The sequence below is a fragment of the Entelurus aequoreus genome, linkage group LG19, assembly GCF_033978785.1.
Source record: "Entelurus aequoreus isolate RoL-2023_Sb linkage group LG19, RoL_Eaeq_v1.1, whole genome shotgun sequence".
Lineage (NCBI taxonomy): Eukaryota > Metazoa > Chordata > Actinopteri > Syngnathiformes > Syngnathidae > Entelurus > Entelurus aequoreus.
This window is the reverse complement of record NC_084749.1, coordinates 23,800,197-23,824,582: the sequence shown is the minus strand read 5'-3', so window position 1 is coordinate 23,824,582 and position 24,386 is coordinate 23,800,197. Positions and strand designations below refer to the sequence as shown.

At 38.6% G+C, this 24,386-nt stretch overlaps 1 protein-coding gene across 2 annotated transcripts in view; it reads right to left on the bottom strand.

Moving 5' to 3' along the window:
• Positions 1-24,386, bottom strand: part of LOC133635218 (solute carrier family 22 member 23) — a 60,067-nt gene that overhangs the window by 9,871 nt on the left and 25,810 nt on the right. For both annotated transcript variants that reach the window (XM_062028141.1, XM_062028142.1), the window contains 6 exons: positions 15,084-15,270; positions 12,449-12,576; positions 7,481-7,583; positions 6,927-7,153; positions 5,050-5,082; positions 4,814-4,937 (listed from right to left, as the gene is read on the bottom strand). In XM_062028141.1, the coding sequence (XP_061884125.1) occupies positions 4,814-4,937; positions 5,050-5,082; positions 6,927-7,153; positions 7,481-7,583; positions 12,449-12,576; positions 15,084-15,270 (802 nt within the window). The remainder of the gene's footprint in view (positions 1-4,813; positions 4,938-5,049; positions 5,083-6,926; positions 7,154-7,480; positions 7,584-12,448; positions 12,577-15,083; positions 15,271-24,386) is intronic.

The following is a 24,386-nucleotide window of genomic DNA, read 5'->3' as shown; positions in this document are numbered from 1 at the left end:
GAGGATATAGTATCCGAGGTGGTTTAAAATACAAATCCGTGATCCACAATAGAAAAAGGAGAAAGTGTGGAATCCAATAAACCCTTGTACCTAAGTTACGGTCAGAGCGAAAAAAGATACGTCCTGCACTGCACTCTAGTCCTTCACTCTCACGTTCCTCATCCACGAATCTTTCATCCTCGCTCAAATTCATGGGGTAATCGTCGCTTTCTCGGTCCGAATCGCTCTCGCTGCTGGTGTAAACAATGGGGAAATGTGAGGAGCCCTTCAACCTGTGACGTCACGCTACTTCCGGTACAGGCAAGGCTTTTTTTATTAGCGATCAATAGTTGCGAGCTTTATCGTCGATGTTCTCTACTAAATCCTTTCAGCAAAAATATGGCAATATCGCAAAATGATCAAGTATGACACATAGAATGGATCTGCTATCCCTGGTTAAATAAAAAAAAATTCATTTCAGTAGGCCTTTAAAGATTTGATCAATTTATGATGGCTCAGGTGTGATTCACTACAATAGGGCCCCACAGCACACTGGATTCCAGTTAATTGAAATACCACAAAACTGGATATTGTTCAGATAAGTTAAATTTAAGAACTTGCACACAAAGCAACACTGGAGATGACTATGACGTGCGCATTTTCCGCGCATGCGTACTAGGTCGCATTGCGCCGGCGGACGGAGAGTGGCGGGGGTCTTAAAACGGTGGCATTGTTGTGTGTGGACAAGGATAAAGTTAGGTGTGATTTACCCTGGATAACTTGGAGTTGTCTTTATTTTTAAGTTATCATGCCAGGATTTTACCATTCCGGCCCACTTCTGAATAGATTTTCCTCCATGCGGTCCATGAGGGTGATGGGTCAAATGCAGAGAATAATTTCACCACATCTAGTGTGTGTGTGACAATCATTGGTACTTTAACTTTTTAACTTTTATCCTCATCTTAATGGACATTTTTTGGTGTTAATTGAAGCAATTAAAATAGATTTGATAGTAAGTTTCTTTTATCATTTTATTTTGTGTGATGTACGCTGCATCCGAACCTCAAGTGCAACATAATGTTTTTTGTTCTTATTGTAACCTCAGAGGCGCATATAACAAAAGTACTTAAGTTGATGAGAGAATACGCGGAAGGCCAGATTTCACTGGGAATGCTCACATTTAAGGGTTTTGCCCCTCATAAAGGGAGCATCTAAGATGAAGGCGTGTAGTGATAGACTTAATTAGAGGGGGAAAGTGCTATGCGGCCAGAATCCACACAATTTTTCACTTAAACCCATGTGTGAATAGGGCTCTCAGTAACTTATATTAACTTCTAAATATTTTAGCAACTATATTTAAGAAGAGAGGAAAAGAAGCATACGGTAATAATAAAATGTCTATTTTATTGCATTTTGGGTAAAAATTACACCCAATGGGTCGTTTTACGCATTAGCACTGGCTCCATCTAAAACACTCATTTACATTTCAAAAATATTGACTTGTGAAATGACTTTCCCTCCTTGTTGGTGTTAACATGTCATCTTTTTTCTTTTGTGAATTTAATATTAGGGGTGCATTGTGAGTCCTCCACAGAGATTAGCAAACCGCTACGATGATCGATTGATGAGAGTGCATAAATGCAAAAGTCATCTGGCCTCTAATCGTATCATCTTGATCAGTGGTTCTCAAAATTTTTTCACCAAGTACCGCTTCAGAAAAAAATGTGACTCGCCACATACAACCCTAATGACCAACATTAAAATACAGTAGCGTGGTAGGCCTAAATATTCATGAAAATCAATGCAGAAGTTTTTTTAAACAGGTATATTTAATAGTTTTGGCCAAAGTAATATTTAACATGGTTTGAACACTAACACTGTGTTTGAATATAGAAAAAAAAAAGACTGTACTTTAATTAAGTGATTATTTGGCGTACCACTGGGTGGAGCCCGCATACCACTAGTGCAGAGCTGGGCAAATATTTCAACTCGGGGGCCACATTGGGAGAAATAATGTGTCTGGGGGGGGGGGGGCTATGTGTATGTGTGTATAAATGATATATACACATTTAACTGTAAAAATCTACTGTACAGTATGTGTGTTTGGGTCCCTTTTTTTCAGGAACACTAATACCAAAAGTCACAATGTCCGATAGAGTTCTAAAAAAGTTATGACAGACCACCTCAAAAAAACGGAATGGAATTTTACAGTTTTTTACTGAATGGGATACCGAAAATGTACATTGAAATACAAACCCCGTTTCCATATGAGTTGGGACATTGTGTTAGATGTAAATATAAACGGAATACAATGATTTGCAAATCCTTTTCAACCCATATTCAATTGATTGCACTACAAAGACAAGATATTTGATGTTCAAACTCATAAACTTTATTTTTTTTTGCAAATAATAATTAACTTAGAATTTCATGGCTGCAACACGTGCCAAAGTAATTAGGAAAGGGCATGTTCACCACTGTGTTACATGGCCTTTCCTTTTAACAACACTCCGTAAACGTTTGGGAACCGAGGAGACACATTTTTTAAGCTTCTCAGGTGGAATTCTTTCCCATTCTTGCTTGAAGTACAGCTTAAGTTGTTCAACAGTCCGGGGGTCTCCGTTGTGGTATTTTAGGCTTCATAATGCGCCACACATTTTCAATGGGAGACAGGTCTGGACTATAGGCAGGCCAGTCTAGTACCCGCACTCTTTTACTATGAAGTAGTTGATGTAAAGTTCATGTAACACGTGGCTTGGCATTGTCTTGCTGAAATAAGCAGGGGTGTCCATGGTAACGTTGCTTGGATGGCAACATATGTTGCTCCAAAACCTGTATGTACCTTTCAGCATTAATGGCGCCTTCACAGATGTGTAAGTTACCCATGTCTTGGGCACTAATAATCCCTCATATCATCACAGATGCTGGCTTTTCAACTTTGCGCCTATAACAATCCGGATGGTTCTTTTCCTCTTTGGTCCGGAGGACACGACGTCTACAGTTTCCAAAAACAACTTGAAATGTGGACTCGTCAGACCACAGAACACTTTTCCACTTTGTATCAGTCCATCTTAGATGAGCTCAGGCCCAGCGAAGCCGACGGCGTTTCTGGGTGTTGTTGATAAACGGTTTTCGCCTTGCATAGGAGAGTTTTAACTTGCACTTACAGATGTAGCAACCAACTGTAGTGGGTTTCTGAAGTGTTCTTGAGCCCATGTGGTGATATCCTTTACACACTGATGTCGCTTTTTGATGCAGTACAGCCTGAGGGATCGAAGGTCACAGGCTTAGCTGCTTACGTGCAGTGATTTCTCCAGATTCTCTGAACCCTTTGATGATATTACGGACCGTAGATGGTGAAATCCCTAAATTCCTTGCAATAGCTGGTTGAGAAAAAAATTCTTAAACTGTTCAACAATTTGCTCACGCATTTAGTGACAAAGTGGTGACCCTCGCCCCATCCTTGTTTGTGAATGACTGAGCATTTCATGGAATCTACCCAATCATGGCACCCACCTGTTCCCAATTTGCCTGTTCACCTGTGGGATGTTCCAAATAAGTGTTTGATGGGCATTCCTCAACTTTATCAGTATTTATTGCTACCTTTCCCAACTGCTTTGTCACGTGTTGCTGGCATCAAATTCTAAAGTTAAGGATTATTTGCAAAAAAAAAATATGTTGTCTTTGTAGCATATTCAACTGAATATGGGTTGAAAATGATTTGGAAATCATTGTATTCTGTTTATATTTACATCTAACACAATTTCCCAACTCATATGGAAACGGGGTTTGTACAGAAAGTGGGATTTACAATAATACCGGTAACTATGAACAATAAAACACTGCATATTAACAACATATGAACATAGCTCCTCTTTTACTTCTCAGACCAGCTCCTCCATAGACATCTTTTACAATCAAGCAAAACGCAACAAAAATGTAAAACCAGCAAAATATGAATGCAAAGTGTAATAAACACCTACAATATGATATATTATCAGTTTTATGCAGAAATTTGCTGTAAAAATCAGCTTCTGCATCTGTTCCTGACACACGCGTTTCGGGCTGGCTGCTCTGAAAACAAACCCCGCCCACTCTGCTTTGTTCCTGGTCTGAGATGCTGTGACGTAAATTACCGTATTAACTTGTATAACACTCAAAAGCGCAGATTTCCATCTTTGAGATACTTTCTATAGTTCAAGACTCGCGGTCATTTAAAAACAGCACTGCACATCATAAAGGCGGCTACAGTTTTGATGTTAAAGGTCTAAAAAATTAAATAGAACATCCGGCGGACCGGATTGAAAATCTTAATGGGCCACATGTGGCCCGCGGGCCATATTTTACCCATGACCTGCACTAGTGGTACACGTACCAGTTTGAGATGTGTTCATCCACCCATTCATCCCTGACCGTTAAAAAGTCCAACAATTCAATTTAAGTGTTTTCATGCGTTTTTGACAACTAACTTTTTAGTGCATGTCCAATTTTTAATGTACTCGATTAGTACACGCAACAAAAGCTGTAATTTATTTTAACAACTGGCTAGCAGTTGCCAAGCTTGGCCAAAACATTGGAGTTCAAAATTAAAGGTTGAGCAATATTTAGTTTTAGTAATTTTGAATTCCTGAGATCCTTTATTCACTGAGGAACAGCATTTCATTTTATTTTATTTTAGAATACATATTTGAATGAAAATGTATTTTTGTCTCCAATATACACTATTGTGGCTTCTCTCACATGAACAGCTTTGACAAATGGACCTTTGACTTTTTACAAAATGTCTACGTGGCCCCTAAAGATGAGTACTTGAGTACGCCTAGTCTAGGCTTACCTGATAACTGTCGGTGTGATTTCAGCACAAAAGAAAATGCTGAGGGTGCTGACAGCATGAGAAGAGAACATGCCAATGATGGAGAAGGCCACAGAACATTTTCTGTTAAGAGAGTCTCTCAAAACTGTCCAAAGAAGGATGAAAACAAGTAAGAAACAATCAACACATGCAATACCTCCACTTCAATCTGACTCATTTCTAAAGGTTCTCATAATGTTCGGTCCAAACCAACTTACCCGTGTCATGTCGGAGACTGTATTTCCCAATCACTGGTTGACGTGTAGAGGACAAAAAATAAACAATTACAGTGATGGCAATACAGTACATCCTCATACTGCAAACAGAACATACGGTGCACGTACAAAACCTAAAACCAGTGAAGTTGGCACGTTGTGTAAATCGTGAATAAAAACAGAATACATCCCATCCATCCATCCATTTTCTACCGCTTATTCCCTTCGGGGTCGCGGGGGGCACTGGAGCCTTTCTCAGCTACAATCGGGCGGAAGGCGGGGTACACCCTGGACAAGTCGCCACCTCATCGCAGGGCCATCAATGATTTGCAAATCCTTTTCAACCTATCTATATTCAATTGAATGCACTGCAAAGACAAGATACTTAATGTTTGAACTGGTAAACTTTGTAAATTTGCAAATACTAGGTCATTTGTAATTTGATGCCTGAAACATGTTTCAAAAAAGCTGGCACAAGTGGCAAAAAAGACTGAGGAAGTTGAGGAATGCTCATCAAACACTTATTTGGTGAACAGGCTAATTGGGAACAGCCATGATTGGGTATAAAAGCAACTTCCATGAAATGCTCAGTCATTCACAAACAAGAACGGGCGAGGGTCACCACTTTGTGAAAAAATGCGTGAGCAAATTGTCGAACAGTTTAAGAACAACCTTTTTCAACGAGATATTGCAAATAATTTAGGGATTTCACCATCTACGGTCCTTAATATCATCAAAAGGTTCAGAGAATCTGGAGAAATCACAGCACGTAAGCGACAATGCCTGTGACCTTCGCTTCCTCAGGCGGTACTGCATCAAAAAGCGACATCAGTGTGTAAAGGATATCACCACATGGGCTCAGGAACACTTCAGAATACCATTGTCAGTAACTACAGTTGGTAGCTACATCTGTAAGTGCAAGTTAAAACTCTACTATGCAAAGCCAAAGCCATTTATCAACAACACCCAGAAACGCCGCTGGCTTTGCAGGGCCCGAGCTCATCTAAGATGGACTGATGCAACGTGGAAAAGTGTTTTGTGGTCTGCGAGTCCACATTTGAAATTGTTTTTGGAAACTCTGGACGTCGTTTCCTCCGGACCAAAGAGAAAAAGAACCATCCGGACTGTTATAGGCGCAAAGTTCAAAAGCCAGCATCTGTGACGGTATGGGGGTGTTTTAGTGCCCAAGGCATGGGTAACTTACACATCTGTGAAGGCACTATTAATGCTGAAAGGTTTTGGAGCAACATTTGTTGCCATCCAAGTAACGTCTTTTTCATAGACGCCCCTGCTTATTTCAGCAAGACAATGCCAAGCCACATTCTGCACGTGTTACAACTGCGTGGCCTCGTAGGAAAAAAATGTGCGGGTACTAGACTGTCCTGCCTGTAGTCCAGACCTGTCTCACATTGAAAATGTGTGGCACATTATGAAGCCGAAAATACCACAACGGAGACCCCTGACTGTTGAACAACTTAAGCTGTACATCAAGCAAGAATGGGAATTAATTCCACCTGAAAAGCTTCAAAAATGTGTCTCCTCAGTTACTGAGTGTTGTTAAAAGGAAAGGCCATGTAACGCAGTGGTAAAAATGCCCCTGTGCCAACTTTTTTGCAATGTGTTGCTTCTATTAAATTGATAATTTGCACAAAAAAAAAAATTACGTTTCTCAGTTCGATCATTAAATATATTGTCTTTGCAGTCTATTCAATTGAATATAAGTTGAAAAGTAATTGCAAATCATTGTATTCTGTTTTTATTTACGATTTACACAACGTGGCAACTTTACTGGTTTTGGGGTTTGTAGTTAGCATGTCTCCTCACTTCAAGGACGCTCACCAATTTTAACAGTATAAATATATGTCTGTATGATAACTCACGATTGAGCAAGCCTAGCTGCAGTAGTGATGCAAGGGCCGTGATGATCATGAAGGTTAGAAGCCCTCCACGTCTACCCATGAGTCCCACCATGGGACACAGTGCCAGGCATGTTGCCACGGCGATGCCAGCCATTGTGTAGTAGTCTGTGTGGCATAAAGCAGTCGGCTGGGCCTCAGGGTCCATCATACTTCGTGCAAAGCAGTGGTGGATCCCATAGCCGGTCAACCTGCAAAAAGTAAAAGACAGACACAACGAAAAGGCAATGTTTGTCAAATTAATACATTTATCACAATTAATTAATTACAGTCATGTAACAGACAACCGACAGACAGACAGACAGACTCAAAACACAAGTTAAAGAATTAACTGTGGAGCAAAATGTATGCAAAATTGAAACACAAAGCTTATCCAAAACATGTTTCATCAATCGCTTTAAATGCAAAAAAAAAAAAAAAAAAGCATCACAAGTCCCCTTTAGCCTTGGATACCCTGGGCAAGACTGCGTTGCTACAATCCAAGTGGGAAGCAAAATAAAGTGAAAATGCACACTTACGAGTTTACACATAGCACTACAATGTTTTTCCACAGGTTCCTGGTGCTCATCATCTTCACAATGCAGGCTCTCTGGGGTTTCTTGTGCAGTTCTTGCTCCAGCTCTGGTAGGAAACATGACACTCACACCTTGAGACATTTTTCTTTTCAGACTGAAATGAGGCTGTGACCACTGAGAGACTCAACTTTACTCTACCTAAGAGAGACCAAAGCCGCTTATAAATAGTAACGTAACTTCACTTTGACATCATCTGTGTCTGTTCCGTCCCTCAGAGTTCAGTTGGTCGTGCAGTCTAAAGAAAATAATGTATATAAATTAGGGGTGTATTTATAGGGGGACGACTCGGTTGGTAGAGCGGCTGTGCCAGCAACCTCAGGGTTCCTGGTTTGATACCCATCTTCCGCCATCCTAGTCACGTCTGTTGTGTCCTTGACAGGCATGTCATTTGAACTTAATGAAAAAGACTGAAAATAAGCCGGGGGTCTTGGAGCCGCAGCCAGGTCCAACAACTTGTGTTCACATCCACAGAAACCACATGGGTTAGCCTACTCAGAACCCTTACTAGTGTTCACTTCACATCCACAGATGGTTCATTTAGTTATTTACATTATTTACACATTTATTTGGTTCATTCACACATCACTTTGGCATTTTTGCTTTGATGGCTCTGACATGAGCCTTCCTGACAAATTTCTGAGCAGCTTGCATTTTCTTTTTTGTTTCTGATTTAGTGGATTCTGCCTTGGATTTTATAGCCAATTTCTGTCTCTTTGACTCCCTCTCCACTTCTAACTGCTCCAAATGCAAAAATCATAACGAGTACAAACAATGTTTATTCTATTAGCAAACTTCCTTTATCTGAATAGCCATTTGTGATTTATAGCATGAAATAACAAATATTTTGCAGTCATGTTGTTTATGTTTCAAAATGATTCAGCTATTCAATGTCAAAATTAGAGATGCCAATAAATGCTTTAAAATGTAATATCGGAAATTATCGGTATCGGTTTCAAAAAGTAAAATGTATGACTTTTTAAAACGCCGCTGTGTACAATGACGTAGGGAGAAGTACAAAGTGCCAATAAACCTTAAAGGCACTGCCTTTGCGTGCCGGCCCAGTCACATAATATCTACAGCTTTACACACACACAAGTGAATGCAAGGCATACTTGATCAACAGCCATACAGGTCACACTGAGGGTGGCCGTACAAACAACTTTAACACTGTTACAAATATGCGCCACACTGTGAACCCACACCAAACAAGAATGACAAACACATTTCGGGAGAACATCCGCACCGTAACACAACATAAACACAACAGAACAAATACCCAGAACCCCTTGCAGAACTAACTCTTCCGGGACGCTACAATATACACCCCCGCTACCCGCCCCCCCCAACCCCGCCCACCTCAACCTCCTCATGCTCTCTCAGGGAGATCATGTTCCAAATTCCAAGCTGCTGTTTTGAGGCATGTTAAAAAAAATAATGCACTTTGTGACTTCAATAATAAATATGGCAGTGCCATGTTGGCATTTTTTTCCATAACTTGAGTTGATTTATTTTGGAAAACCTTGTTACATTGTTTAATGCAGCCAGCGGTGCGTCACAACAAAATTAGGTATAATAAATGTGTTAATTCCACGACCGTATATATCGGTATCGGTTGACATCGGAATCGGTAATTAAGAGTTGGACAATATCGGAATATCGGCAAAAAAGCTGTTATCGGACATCTCTAATCCAGACGCATACATTCGTCCAAATGTGGCCAAGTAGACGCATTGTGGGTTTCCTGGACTTCGTCTACATCGCTAAAAGAAAAATCTAAGGAAGAGGATCCCTCTGCCATCTTCCACTAGTTTTTTTAATATATAAATCGCCCGCTTGAAAATTCCCTCTTCTCTTCTCCGACTCTCTCGTCGTCCTTTGGGATGTGCGGCTGTTGTGTTTTCTCTTCCTGGTTCGATGACCCGCCCTATCTTGCCTCTGATTGGCCTGTCCGTAATGTTTTGCCCTATTCTTAACCAATTGTGACTCATCATAGAAAACCAACCAACCAATCATGGATTTTCTTATACGTAAAACAACCAATCATCATTGATCTTTCAACGATAGTTTGTCCCCTGCCCGTGGAGTTGCACTAGCCCACTTCCCTCTTTCTCTTCTCCCTCTCTCTTCTTATGTAGCATGTAGCTCAGCTAACCGCTACATGGGTCTAAAAATAGCTAAGCTACGGAAATCGCTACTTGTTTAAAAAGTAGCGAAGCTACTGGGAAATGTAGTTAAGCTACGTAGCTTTGATTAAAGATTAAAGATTAAAGTACCAATGATTGTCACACACACACTAGATGTGGTGAAATTTGTCCTCTGCATTTGTCCCATCCCCTTGGGGAGCAGTGGGCAGCAGCCGCGCCCGGGAATCATTTTGGTGATTTTTAAGGTAATCATTTTTAATGGAAAACCGTAGTTTTTACCACGGCAGCCGTAAATTGGAATGGATTATCAAAAACCGTACTCATTGCGGGAACACCGTGGTTGTTGGCTGGTATGGCAAAGAGAGGGATCAAGATTTTAACACACATTGTAGGTCGGAAAAAACGAAGAAAAACGGAAAATATTGTTTTATATTTTTACAGAGATAAAACAGACGGATTTACGACCATAGACGGAAAAATCCCATGGTCGCCTTGAGCAAGACACTTCACCCTTGCTCCTGATGGGTCGTGGTTGGGGCCTTGCATGGCAGCTCTCGCCATCAGTGTGTGAATGTGGCAATAGTGTCAAAGTGCTTTGAGTACCCTGAAGGTAGAAAAGCGATAAACAAGTATAACCCATTTACCATTTGTATTGATTCATTTTAACATCGATTTGATTCAGTTTTTGTGGTTGTTGATAAGATTAGGGAAATATATTACCGTACTTTTTTAGAACGATACAATGCGAATCAATTCAGTGAGTTGAAACCGATTCAGTAGCTTTTTCGAAAAAAAAAAAAAAAAATCATGCAGTATGACTGTGAAATAAATACTGAATACTGCAGGTGAAGTTTCCTATATTCTTGTTATTTCTTGTAAGAAAATTGGGTAAAAAATAAAATATTGATTAAAACAAGCAAGTAAACAATTAATGGCCAAATGCATTCACATCTTATTTGAATAAAGTGCAACTAACAAAATAGGTTGAATTAACAAGAGGAAACCTTCTCACATTTTCAATAAAACTATGGTAACCAACACTTTAACAGTAGATTTACCGGCTAAATAAAGTTTTCCGACCGGGCCGTGTCTGTAATCTGTTCTACGCCCTGTCGCCCCCGATGATGGACAGTGCCCCAGGTGTGCGGAAGGAAGTACCGTATTTTTCGGACTATAAGTCGCAGTTTTTTTCATAGTTTGGGGTGCGACTTATACTCAGGAGCGACTTATGTGTGAAATTATTTACACATTAACGCAAAATATCAAATAATATTATTTAGCTCATTCACGTAAGAGACTAGACGTATAAGATTTCATGGGATTTAGCGATTAGGAGTGACAGATTGTTTGGTAAACGTATAGCATGTTCTATATGTTATAGTTATTTGAATGACTCTTACCATAATATGTTACGTTAACATAGCAGGCATGTTCTCAGTTGGTTATTTATGCGTCATATAACGTACACTTATTCAGCCTGTTGTTCACTATTCTTTATTTATTTTAAATTGCCTTTCAAATGTCTATTCTTGGTGTTGGATTTTATCAAATAAATTTCCCCCAAAAATGTGACTTATACTCCAGTGCAACTTATATGTTTTTTTCCTTCTTTATTATGCATTTTCGGTCAGTGCGACTTATACTCCGGAGCGATTTATACTCCGAAAAATACGGTATGTATGTTGGTCGCGACTGTATATACATACATCTATATATACATACATATAAACACATATATACACGAATACACATTTTTTTTACATAATATAAGAACAAAACTTGATTCTGTACTTGTACAAATTTTTATTACAAAACATAATTTATTAAATAATCTTTACTTCAGTTAATTGATCAGTAAAACATGCAGTTATTTATATATATATATATATATATATATATATATATATATATATATATATATATATATATATATATATATATATATATATATATATATATATATATTTATATATTTATATACTCTTGGCCTTCTCTCGATGAGTTTAAGCACACTTGTGAAGTGAAAACTATTTCAAGTGACTACCTCTTGAAGCTCATCGAGAGAATGCCAAGAGTGCAAAAAAGTAATCAGAGCAAAGGGTGGCTATTTTGAAGAAACTAGAATATAAAACATGTTTTTAGTTGTTTCACCTTTTTTTGTTAAGTACATAACTCCACATGTGTTCATTCATAGTTTTGATGCCTTCAGTATATACAGTATATATATATATACATACATAATCTCACAGAAGTGAGTACATATTAATATTTCAACCATTTTACATCTTCAAAAAAGACAATACTTCAGAAAGGAGACTTAGATATAACGTAGTCAGTGTACAGCTCAGAAAGCAGTAAATATATTTTCTTTTAGGGATCTCGGTGCATATTTTAGAACAGGGATATGCAACTTTTGTTATTCTATTTGTAACATCAATCAATCAAGGTTTACTTATATAGCCCTAAATCACGAGTGTCTCAGAAGGCTGCACAAGCCACAACGACATCCTCGGCTCAGATCCCACAATCAATGTTATTGCAAATGTTAAAACTCCCTCTGTAACTTATTTTGTAAAAGCTCCTGCAAAATCAGGCATTTAGGGTCACAACATTCTCAAAAAAGGCCCAAAAATCCAGGGTCCTTCATGTTTCTCTCAATAAACTGCAGCACTAATTAAATTTTTAGTAAGCAGTACATCTTTACTGCTCGACAAGCTGTACGCTGGACTTTGCAGCACTGTTGACCCTGCCTAAAATATTGTTTTACCTGAAAAAACTCCGCTTGGTTCGCTTGTCATGTCAACTTGGTTCTTTCTTGCGATACGGAGCATCATAGCTTTTGAGCGTCTGTAGTGCTGGGTGGTCAACAACCAGCGTAAAGACTCAGGAAAGATCCTGCCGTGAGAAAAAGAAACAGTACACAGGGCTTAACATTCTCTGTCAATTGCAAAAAATACATCTAAAAAACAAACAAACATTTATTTAAAAGAAAACAACAAACATCCGGATACTGTTCTTTGGTCACAGCGAGTACATGCTAGCCCAATGCTACTAAGTAGTCAATACCTCAAATAGAGCTTATGCACAAGCAAGGCTAACGCCGCACATTTCAAGCATAGCAGTATTAACAGAAGTGAGTGTGTTGTATTTGAATGCAACAATGTTCTGGGGATCCACAAATTGGTCAGTGACGCATGTTATGTAGGCTTACTTTGCAAAACCAAAATGACGGAAACTACGTCACGACGTGGCTCGGTTGAGAGAGCGGCCGTGCCAGCAACCTGAGGGTTCCTGGTTCGATCCCCGGCTTCCACCACCCTAATCACGTCCGTTGTGTCCTTGCGACTGATGGGTGCTGGTTAGCGCCTTGCATGGCAGCTCCCGCCATCAGTGTGTGAATGTGTGTGTGAATGGGTGAATGTGGAAATACTGTCAAAGCGCTTTGAGTACCTTGAAGGTAGAAAAGCGCTATACAAGTATAACCCATTTATCATTTATTAAAACAGTTAGCTGCATCTTTTGACACTTCTTACACTCCCGTCCTTGCACCCTACACCGCTACAACAACAACAATAAGACCGCCCACAAAACGGCGCATCCGGAAGAGACTGTCAGAAAGCGGTTTGAAGATGATCTGTAAAACATAATCTATGCAACAGACCAAAGAACCACCATTATATGTTATGTAGACCACAAGGAAGTATTTACCGTTTAGAAAAAATAAAAATAATAATATGACTCCTTTAATGCGCCCTATAATACGGTGCGTGAAAAAAGATTGAAAATTGAAATTGAAAACCATTCATCGGCAGTGGTATGGTCCGGAAAATACGGTACATACCAGCACAAAATAACTATATATGTTGAAGTTGATCAATTATGTGGTTTGAGCTTGTCGTCAAATTATTACGTGATGCTTCAAGAAATGTTTTTGCAATGGACCATCCTGGCACACCTGCAGCCTCTTCCCAATTACTGGTGTTGAAAAGCGCTATGGCAGAACGATGCTCGATTGTTCATCTTTGTCAAGAACTGTGAACATTGTATCTTGTTCTCGTCTTCCTCAAGTGTCTTCAATCAATCAATCAATGTTTATTTATATAGCCCTAAATCACAAAAGTCTCAAAGGACTGCACAAGCCACAACGACATCCTCGGCACAGAGCCCACACAAGGGATGTCGATGTGAATGACTATGAGAAACCTTGGAGAGGACCGCATATGTGGGTAACCCCCCCTCTAAGTACAGTCCCTAGTGGATCCACATAATAGTGAGAGTCCAGTCCATAGTGGGGCCAGCAGGAGACCATCCCGAGCGGAGACAGGTCAGTAGCGCAGAGACGTCCCCAACCGATGCACAGGCGAGCGGTCCATCCCGGGTCCCCACTCTGGACAGCCAGCACCTCATCCATGGTCACCGGAACCGGAATGAGGTGTAATATTTTTGTACTTATTTTTATAGCTTACCGTGTTTTCCGGACTATAAGCCGCTACTTTTTCCCCCACGCTTTGAACCCTGCAGCTTATACAAAGGTGCGGCTAATCTATTGATTTTTCTTTGCCAATGGCTAAATTATGAAATGGGTTAAGCAACGAAATCAAACAATGTACTAAAATTATCCACTTTAAGAAACTGTTCAGACTTAAAGTGTTTACAAAGTGCAAGGAAGAAGACCCTATCAAAAAAGAAGAACAACGTATTCATCTAATAAAGGATGAATAAAAACATAAATGGCTTTTCTGTTTTGTTTGATTAGCCGTTTTACTGCAATGTTACAGGCACCGTGTGGAAACAATTGAAGTACGTAAATAAACATTTACAAAATATTTCTATGTTAACATCTCATATTACAATGTACCAGGATAAATCTGCGGCTTATAGTCCGTGGCTGGTATTATACGAAAACATATATTTTTCTTCTACTATTTAGTGGGTGTGGCTTATATATTGGTGCGGTTTATTGTACAGAAAATACAGCATATTAAGCTTAATTCTCCCACAGAGACCTTTTCTTCCTGTCATTCTTGTTTCATTAAGTATTTTTTGTTGTTGTTAAAACCAAAAACAGCACTTGGTCTGAAATGTTAAACCAAACACAGTCTTTAATTATTCAGATATAACTATTCCAAAGCTATAACATCACTATAAATGGTATTAGGGACGTGGGACCTCTTAACTGCTGTTTTATAACATGTTCTGGTCACATGATGCACATACCACACAATACTTTGCCTATTGCTTTTTGATATTAGTAGATATCCCACTATTGCACACTTGGAACAGCAACAGAATGTGTTTCTGAAGCAAGTGAAGGAAAGAGAATAGGGTACTGTATAGCTCAAAGAGGCTGTGTAGTACAGTATGTAATGTGTGTGAGGTACAAGCTGGTTCAGTGAACTCACCAAACGTAGGGCAGCATCAACACAAAGGGGCTTATTATTACAATCTGCAGGACCTGCCAGTCATCCCGATTTGGCCAGTTGCGGCACAAAGCTGCCACTCCTGGCATCAGTAGCTGCCCGCCCACCATTAGGAAACTGGCCACCATGGTCATGGAGAAACGCCAGCCAGGCAGACAAAGCTCGACCCCTGAAATAAAGAGACAGCCAGAAGAGAAACATTCTCAGAAATTGTGACAATTACAGTCATGTAGAAAAAGAAAAAAAAACGTTGTGGGCCTTTATGGATTGTGCTCAAAATGCATTGAAAGACATGGTACCGAGAGATCCTTAAAGTTTTATAGTTAGTAGAAAAATGTTGCAAAGATGCTTTGGTTGATGGCTGTCATTGCTCTCAAACAGTCTTGCTCAGATTTGGCAGACGTGTGTTTGTCAGTCTGTGAAATGAATGAGCTGAAATTCCGTCCATCCATTCATTTCCTGCCGCTTGTCCCTGTCGGAGTCGCGGGAGGGCTGGATAGTATCCCAGCTGCATTATAAACTGAAATGATGCTGTCAATTGCATTGAACATTTGTGATAAAATGTGTGTTTAAAATTATGTTTGTTAAAATACAGTGTTTTCAAATTTAGTGAAACATTGGAATCGTTTCTTTCGTTCAAGACTTGCGGAAATTTGAAAATGGTACTGCACATCATATAGATGGCTGCGGATTTTTCGCCATTTCCCACTATGCATTGCTGTCAGCCATATTAGAGGGCTTCGTTTGTAAATACGCTTGTTGCTGCTGCTATGACGACTTTGTGTTTGTTCTGCTCATTTAATTTCAGGGACTTTGATAGTATTTGTATTGATCAAATAGTACTCACTTCTTTCATCTGTACTACCCTCCACATAAAACAAAACTGAAGCTAAGATGGCCTTAGATTGGTTATCCGTGATTATCCAGGGTGTCAAACTTGGGTCAGTTAATCTCTGCGAGTGCATGACTCGAGCCTTGACAACACGATGTTGACTGGGTTTTTACAAATAAACACAAACATTACGAACCGATCCGCAAACAAAGCGGTCATCGCTTTCGAGACTCGTATAATTTTGAAAGTCCTGGAAGGTGTAACTGGGCTGGGTTGAAAAATTAAGTAGTTCCAGTGTTGGCGCTAGGAATTTTCAAAAGGGGTGCCAGGGACCCCATCAAGTCATAAAAATGGGGTCCCACTTTTTTGTAACCGTTTTGAAAACAAATGATAAATGTATGCATTATCCTGTTATATCTCACATTTTATATTGTGTTTTCGAAAAAGGTTGTCATTAACGTTACTTAATTCATGAAAAAAATAATACAAAAGAAAACAAATGTTTATGCATATGTAAATGTATTCAGTTATAAACATTCATTCACTTCACTTCTATTTAAGAAGTGTATTTAACATTTTGGCCACCGTAACATTACACACAGTTTAAACAGTAACATGGTGTTTGAATATTAAAAAAGCAAACTCTAATCATTTAATTAAGTGATCACTAAATGAAGCTAGCATACCACTAGTGGTACCCGTACCACAGTTTGAGAATCACTGCTGTAAGCCATTTACCTGTTTATTGATTAATAAAACACCTTCCAGAATTTTACGCAAAAAAATAGTATATAGCTACACAATAGCATAGTATATTCAGACATGAGCTGTATAAGACCCGTTCCACTCTTATAAGATGTGAAATGATTTTGCTAAAATATTGCTGACTTCACAACTATTCATTATATCAGGGGTCCCCAAACTTTTTGACTCCGGGGCCGCATTGGGGTAAAACAATTTGGCTGGGGGCCGCGCTATATATATATATATATATATATATATATATATATATATATATATATATATATATATATATATATATATATATATATATATATATATATATATATATATATATTATATGTAAATGTGTGTGTGTGTGTCAGAACAAAAGATGTATATGTATATGTGTACATATATATATATGTATATATGTGTTTATATGTGTATATATGTATATGGGTCTATATGTGTGTGTATATATATATATACAGTATATATATATATATATATATATATATATATATATATATATATATATATATATATATATATATATATATATATATATATATATATATATATATATATATACATATATGTATTCATACATATATATTCCTTGCGCACTAATTGACTTAAAAAGCGCACTTGCTGCATGTCACATTATCGATGGTAAGATGCATTTTTAGACAATATGATTTGCCTGAATGGCTAGGAGATGGTAGAAAATGGACTAGTAAGGACAAATTTAAAAAAAAAAAATATATATATATATATATATATATATATATATATATATATATATATATATATTTTTTAACTTGGGACTTCCCGCGGGCCGGATTTTGGACGCTGGGGGGCTGTATTCGGCCCGCGGGCCGTAGTTTGGGGCCCCCTGCATTATATGCTCGTATTACCTACTATTATTGCTGAGTGAGCAATACTTCAATGTCGTCTAACCTTGTTTTTAATAATATTGAACATACTGAGGGTTAGGGCTATTTTTCCTATGAAAGACTATAAAATGTAACATGTTTGTGAGAATGCACGTGCTATTCATTTCGCTTTGTTACCCTGCCTCTGTGGTGTAACAGATACTGTTGTTTCACATCTTGGAAAGATCGGTTACGTATCAGACTGAGCATGACGCACACAAGAGAAATCAAATGTACTTTACACCGACCTCACAAAACAAAAAACAATCCCCAACTCCCTGTGGAGGTTTTCTCTGCTGCAAACTCAACTGGGATATTGCGCTCACACAGCCAAAAAAAATGCAAACACACACGTAGATCTTTTGTTCTGACCCAGTTGGAGAATGGTCCTCCTTGTGCTGATTATCTCACCACCCCTAACCATGACACTATTTATCTTGTTGGCTTCCTTCGTCGCAGGTGCACAGATTTTTTTAGCAAAGTGCACGTCATGCGACGCTGGAGGATTTGGAGGCGAGGGAGAAAGCCTGCGTATACACTGTTCCTATAAACCAGCCTTAACTTACTGCTTCTAAGGTGGCTCAGACTCTAAGTTCCCAACCCCCACATCTACCAACCCTCTTTGGTCATCTCCCCCTCATTCATTACCAGGGTCTTTGTCATTGTCTTAGCCACTTAAACAGAAAACAAAAACGGTCGTTAAAGAAAGGGGAGTTAAGAGAACAGAAGGCGAGAGATGTCAACATACTGTATGGTCCAACCCATCTTTGACGACAACTAGCTGACTACCACTTAGCGCACTTCTGCACTTATTACACTTAGCATTTTCAGTGCATTTAACAGAGAGGGTAAAACATGTCCAGGGCAGCACGGTGGTACAGGGGTTAGTGCATGTGCCTCATAATACAAAGTTCCTGAGTTTGGGATCTTTCTGTGTGGAGTTTGGGTTCCCTCTGGGTACTCCGGCTTCCTCCCACCTCCAAAGACATGCATCTGGGGATAGGTTGATAGGCAACACTAAATTGGCCCTAGTGTGTGAATGTGAGTGTGAATGTTGTCTTTCTGTGTTGGTTCTGCGATGAGGTGGCGACTTGTCCAGGGTGTACCCCGCCTTCCGCCCGAATGCAGCTGAGATAGGCTCCAACACCCCCGCAACCCCGAACGGGATAAGCGGTAGAACATGGATGGATATATACAGTATATACCTGTATGTATATATGTATATATATATTAAGGGTGTAACGGTACGTTTATTTGTATTGAACCGTTTCGGTACGGGGGATTCGGTTCGGTTCGGAGGTGTACCGAACGAGTTTCCACACAGACATATTAAGTAGCGTACCGCACGTTGTGTAAACAATGCACACTGAGGCACAACACACGGCATGCTAGCAGTGACCGGGCTACTACAACATGCAAAAGCCAGAGCTGGAAGACCCTCCTGCCTCGTTAAGATCTCCCGTTTGGGAACATTTCGGTTTCGCGGTGCGATACAACAATGGATAACATCGCTTCAACGAAGAGAAAGACGAACAAACACAGCTCCCACCGCATGCAAGCAGCCTCTCCTCTGCGAGTCAGGCATGGCTAAAGCAATAACAAATGCTGTTGGTGTTTTTATAGCAGCAGATGTAAGACCATATTGCATTAAAAACTAGATTTTGACCCACTTCTATGGTGGAAGAACAATGAGCCCATACATCCTCTTACTGCCAAGTTAGCCAGGCAGTACCTCACCATACCTCCTAGCTCCGTGCCCAGTGAAAGAGTATTTTCCACAGCTGGAGACATTTTAACTGCAAGCAGGTCTGCTCTTTCTGCAGACAATGTGAATAAACTGATTTTTCTGGCAAAAAACATGAACATTGAGTGAAACACACCAGGGTTAAAGGCTGGGGGGGAAAAGAAAAGTTAATCTGAGGCTGAGTTGACTCGAAACTGTTTAATGTTGCACTTTTTGTATGCAGAAGAAAAGTTGTGTCATTTTATTTAATCTGAGCAACAACTTGAAGCAGTTTAATGTCGCACTTTATATGTGGAAATATTGCACTTTATATGTAGAAAAGTTTTGTTAAGAAACCAATTCTGAGCCTTATCTTATTTAATTTTTATTTTATATATGTTGACTGCATTAACCCTGGCAATCGACCCTGTGTGTATATGTATGTTATTGTTATGTTAAAAGGATAAAGCCATTGTTTACAAATTTTGGGAAATAAATAACCAGAAAATGTATATTTAGTTTTTTTCTTACTGTACCGAAAATGAACCTAACCGTGACCTCTAAACCGAGGTACGTACCGAACCAAAATTTTTGTGTACCGTTACACCCTTAATATATATATAGTCGTGGTCAAAAGTTTACATACACTTGTAAAGAACAAAAAGTCATGGCTGTCTTGAGTTTCCAATAATTTCAACAACTCTTATTTTTTTGTGATACAGTGATTGGAGCACATACTTTTTGGTCACAAAAAACATTCATGAAGTTTGGTTCGTTTATGAATTTATGATGGGTCTACTGAAAATGTGAACAAATCTGATGGGTCAAAAGTATGTGGTGGTTACTTGTCCCTTGGCAAGTTTTACTGCAATAAGGCACTTTTGGTAGCCATCCACAAGCTTCTGGCAAGCATCTGGTTGAATTTTTGACCACTCCTCTTGACAAAATTGCTGCAGTTCAGCTAAATGTATTGGTTTTCTGACATGAACTTGTTTCTTCAGCATTGTCCACACAAGAGGAGTGGTCAAAATGTCAACCAGAAGCTTGCCAGAAGCTTGTGGATGGCTACCAAAAGCGCCTTATTGCAGTGAAACTTACAAGGGACATGTAACCAAATATTAACATTGCTGTATGTATACTTTTGACTCAACAGATTTGGTCACATTTTCAGTAGACCCATAATAAATTCATAAAAGAACCAAACTTCATGAATGTTTTTTGTGACCAACAAGTATGTGCTCCAATCAATCTGTCACAAAAAAATAAGCCACATTTTTTTAACCCAATGCGGCCCCTGGGTCAAAAAGTTTGGGGACCCCTGATCCAACCCATCTTTGACGACAACTAGCTGACTACCACTTAGCGCACTTCTGCACTTATTAGACTTAGCATTTTCAGTGCATAACTTTTTTCACACTGTGAAGTACGACAAAATGCTGATAGTACCCGAATTTTACACTCGAAAACTGCCAAAGTGGTGTGCAATGATGGACTTCAGTAGCTGCCATCTTAGTTAAGTAGTGTAACAGGATAGACTGACTTTAAATAATGGCGACCAAGGAGCAACCTGTATTAAAGAAAAGTAGTGAAAAGTAGAAGAAAGAGCAGGTAAATATTGCGATCAACGTTGAGAAATAGATTTCTGACAGAACGACATTGTCAAAATTCAAGCTGTTAAAATGGGACAAGCAGTAGAAAGTGGATAGATGGATGGAGGGACAAAGAACACAGTGTACATGTTGAAATGTACAGAGGGATTTATTGGATTTGAGACACAGCCTCTTTGTGTTGTTTGTTGTTCTTTAGCGGACCTTAAGGCAGAACCACTTTCTGTAAACTCTCTTGTACAAATGCAACAGATTCAGCATTCATTGGCTGTGCCTTTTACACAGAACACAAAGTGGGATTATGCTGTAACTGAGACTCTGCTTCCCACAGTTAGGTACTTTGATGTCCAGTGTGTGATGTATACAAACACTTGCACGGTGGGAGAAGTGTGTCTCAGCATTGGAGAATAAGTCCCGCCTCTTGTATGGCTCTAATACTGTTCTGCATCAGGAACATTGCATGTTGGTGCAGTACGCAAAGAACAGTGACTGAAAAAAAAGGGCATTTTAATGGCGTTGTAAAACGGGATTGTGTTTTTCTAAATTGTAGCTCATGTTCAGTTTTAACTTGAAGAGGTTCTGTTATGCAAAACCAACTGTTGGTACCTCTTTTTTTGTACATTTGGGATCCCCATAAGTCCCACAAATTTGAAAACAAACCATGGAGGCTTGGTGGAGATGTTTATAAAACAATCTTTCCTTCTTCCAAACTTGCTTCAAACCAGACTTTCAGATTTTGAGTCTTTAGTGACATATTTTGCCTTCGTTAGGTAAGTGGATATCTCCATATATGGTAGAGGTTTACCTGAAGAGATTTGCACAAGTCTGCCATTTTTATTCAGCTGCAGTCAATAAGTTCCTTATTTTTCTCTATCCTCTTGTTGTAAGGCAGTCTGGCTTGACATGCACATACATGCTGAAATCCTCCGCTGTTGCCGTTTCTACAAAGTAGCATATATTTCTTGAATAAACGTTGCTTGTACCGACGGTATTTGTAATTAGTCTAGCTCGGGGGTCATGCGGCGCTTTAGTGCCGCCCTTGTAGCTCTCTGGAGCATTTTTTAAAAAAGATTGAAAATGGAAAAAGATCATTTAAATCAATCAAATCATAAAAATGGGGTCCAACAGTAAATTTTTGGGGTCCCACTTTTTTGTAAATATTTTTTTGTTTTAGTATGTTTTTTGTTTGAGGACAATCATGACACAAATCTTCTGAATTGTTAGAAAGCCCACTGTTTAATATGTTTGTGTGTATGCTTCACTGATGACAGTATTTAGTGAACATCGTTTTGTCCTACTAATTTTGGCGGTTCTTGAACTCACCGTAGCATAGAACATTGCCTTTCTAAGTGGCAGGCACTTTTATTTTTATTATTTTATATTTTTACTTACTTTTTTACTTACTTTATTACTGTCAGGAAAAATAGAATTGTATTTATTTTATTTTTGTCAACAAACAAGAGATGGGACTCCACTTGTTTTAGTGTTGTTGTTAACTGCAATGCAGAATCTCATTGTCTTAGTTCTATTGGCCTACTTTATATATGCCGTGTTGGACAGACATTTGTTTTCATTTTATGAAATATTAATCAAAATATTTTAAATGCTTGTTGTCTATTAATGAAATAATTGAAAAGTTGAGGAATAATACATTCCAAAAAGTATTTACTTTAAGCAACGATTCTAGTTTTTTGCACGGGTCAGAATTATAGCAGGAAGTGTATTTGTACCCAAATTATAGTTAATTTCGTAAAAAAATATCAGTTGACCTTATCCTTACAATGGATTTGTTATGTTTTTGTTAAAGTGTGTACATTTTGGGCAAAAGTATGGACAGTTAAATTTATTTAATCTCACAAAATCTTATGTAAATACAGTATACACAAATAAATATTGGTTATCGTTATTGGTTCAAATTTCCATTATCGTGCATCCCTGATATTATTTTAAGCAAATACACAGACAATATATTACAGCTTTAAGAAGACTGATTTTTTTTCTTTACACAACACAAAGACTTGTTTCATATTCTGTTGGAAGCCAACAGAAAGCCTTTGTTTGCACATTGACAACGCTCTAATTGTATGCACATTTAAGATGGACAAATAACATAAAGGTCTGTAAAAAAAAGATGTTTACAATACTACTGTAAATGGAATGGTCATATGAATGTACAGGTTTTACAGGAGATTATACACACTACTACTATATAGGGATGTGCCCAGGACTGCCTTAACTTAAGGGTGAGGGGCCCCCAAACCCATACTTGCCAACCTTGAGACCTCCGATACCGGGAGGTGGGGGATGGGGAGGCGCGGTCGGAGTGGGCGGTGGCGTGGTTGGGGGCGTGGTTAAGGGCGTGGTTAATAGGGGAGTATATTTACAGCTAGAATTCACCAACTCAAGTATTTCATATATGTATATATATATATATATATATATAAATGATAAATGATAAATGGGTTATACTTGTATAGCGCTTTTCTACCTTCAAGGTACTCAAAGCGCTTTGACAGTATTTCCACATTCACCCATTCACACACACATTCACACACTGATGGAGGGAGCTGCCATGCAAGGCGCTACCAGCACCCATCAGGAGCAAGGGTGAAGTGTCTTGCCAAAGGACACAACGGATGTGACTAGGATGGTAGAAGGTGGGGATTGAACCCAAGTAACCAGCAACCCTCCGATTGCTGGCACGGCCACTCTAACAACTTCGCCACGCCGTCCCCCATAGATAGATAGATAGATGGATAGATAGATAGATAGATAGATAGATAGATAGATAGATAGATAGATAGATAGATAGATAGATAGATAGATAGATAGATAGATAGATAGATAGATAGATAGATAGATAGATAGATAGATAGATAGATAGATAGATAGATAGATAGATAGATAGATAGATAGATAGTACTTTATTGATTCCTTCAGGAGTCAATAAAGTACTATCTATCTATATATATATATATATATACATATATGAAATACTTGAGTTGGTGAATTCTAGCTGTAAATATACTATATATATATATATATATATATATATATATATATATATATATATATATATATATATATATATATATATATATATATATATATATATATATATATATATATATGTATGAAATACTTGACTTTCAGTGAATTCTAGCTATATATATATATATGTATATATATTTATTTTGTTATACATATAAATAAAATAAATACTTGAATTTCAGTGTTCCGGGGGCTATCCAGTAGATGGCAGTATTGTCCTCTTTAACTTCTCCTCCGTTCATGACTCGGCCACCATGTTCAATGGAGAAGTCTGTTCAACAAAATGTACAGGCAATATACATACCCCTTCCCCTTCGAACTGTCCTGGATGAACTGAAATTCTTGTTTCCATTCGTTTTGGAACTTGCAAGCGTATTTCTTCATCTTGCTTGTCGACGGCGTCGTCGCCATGTC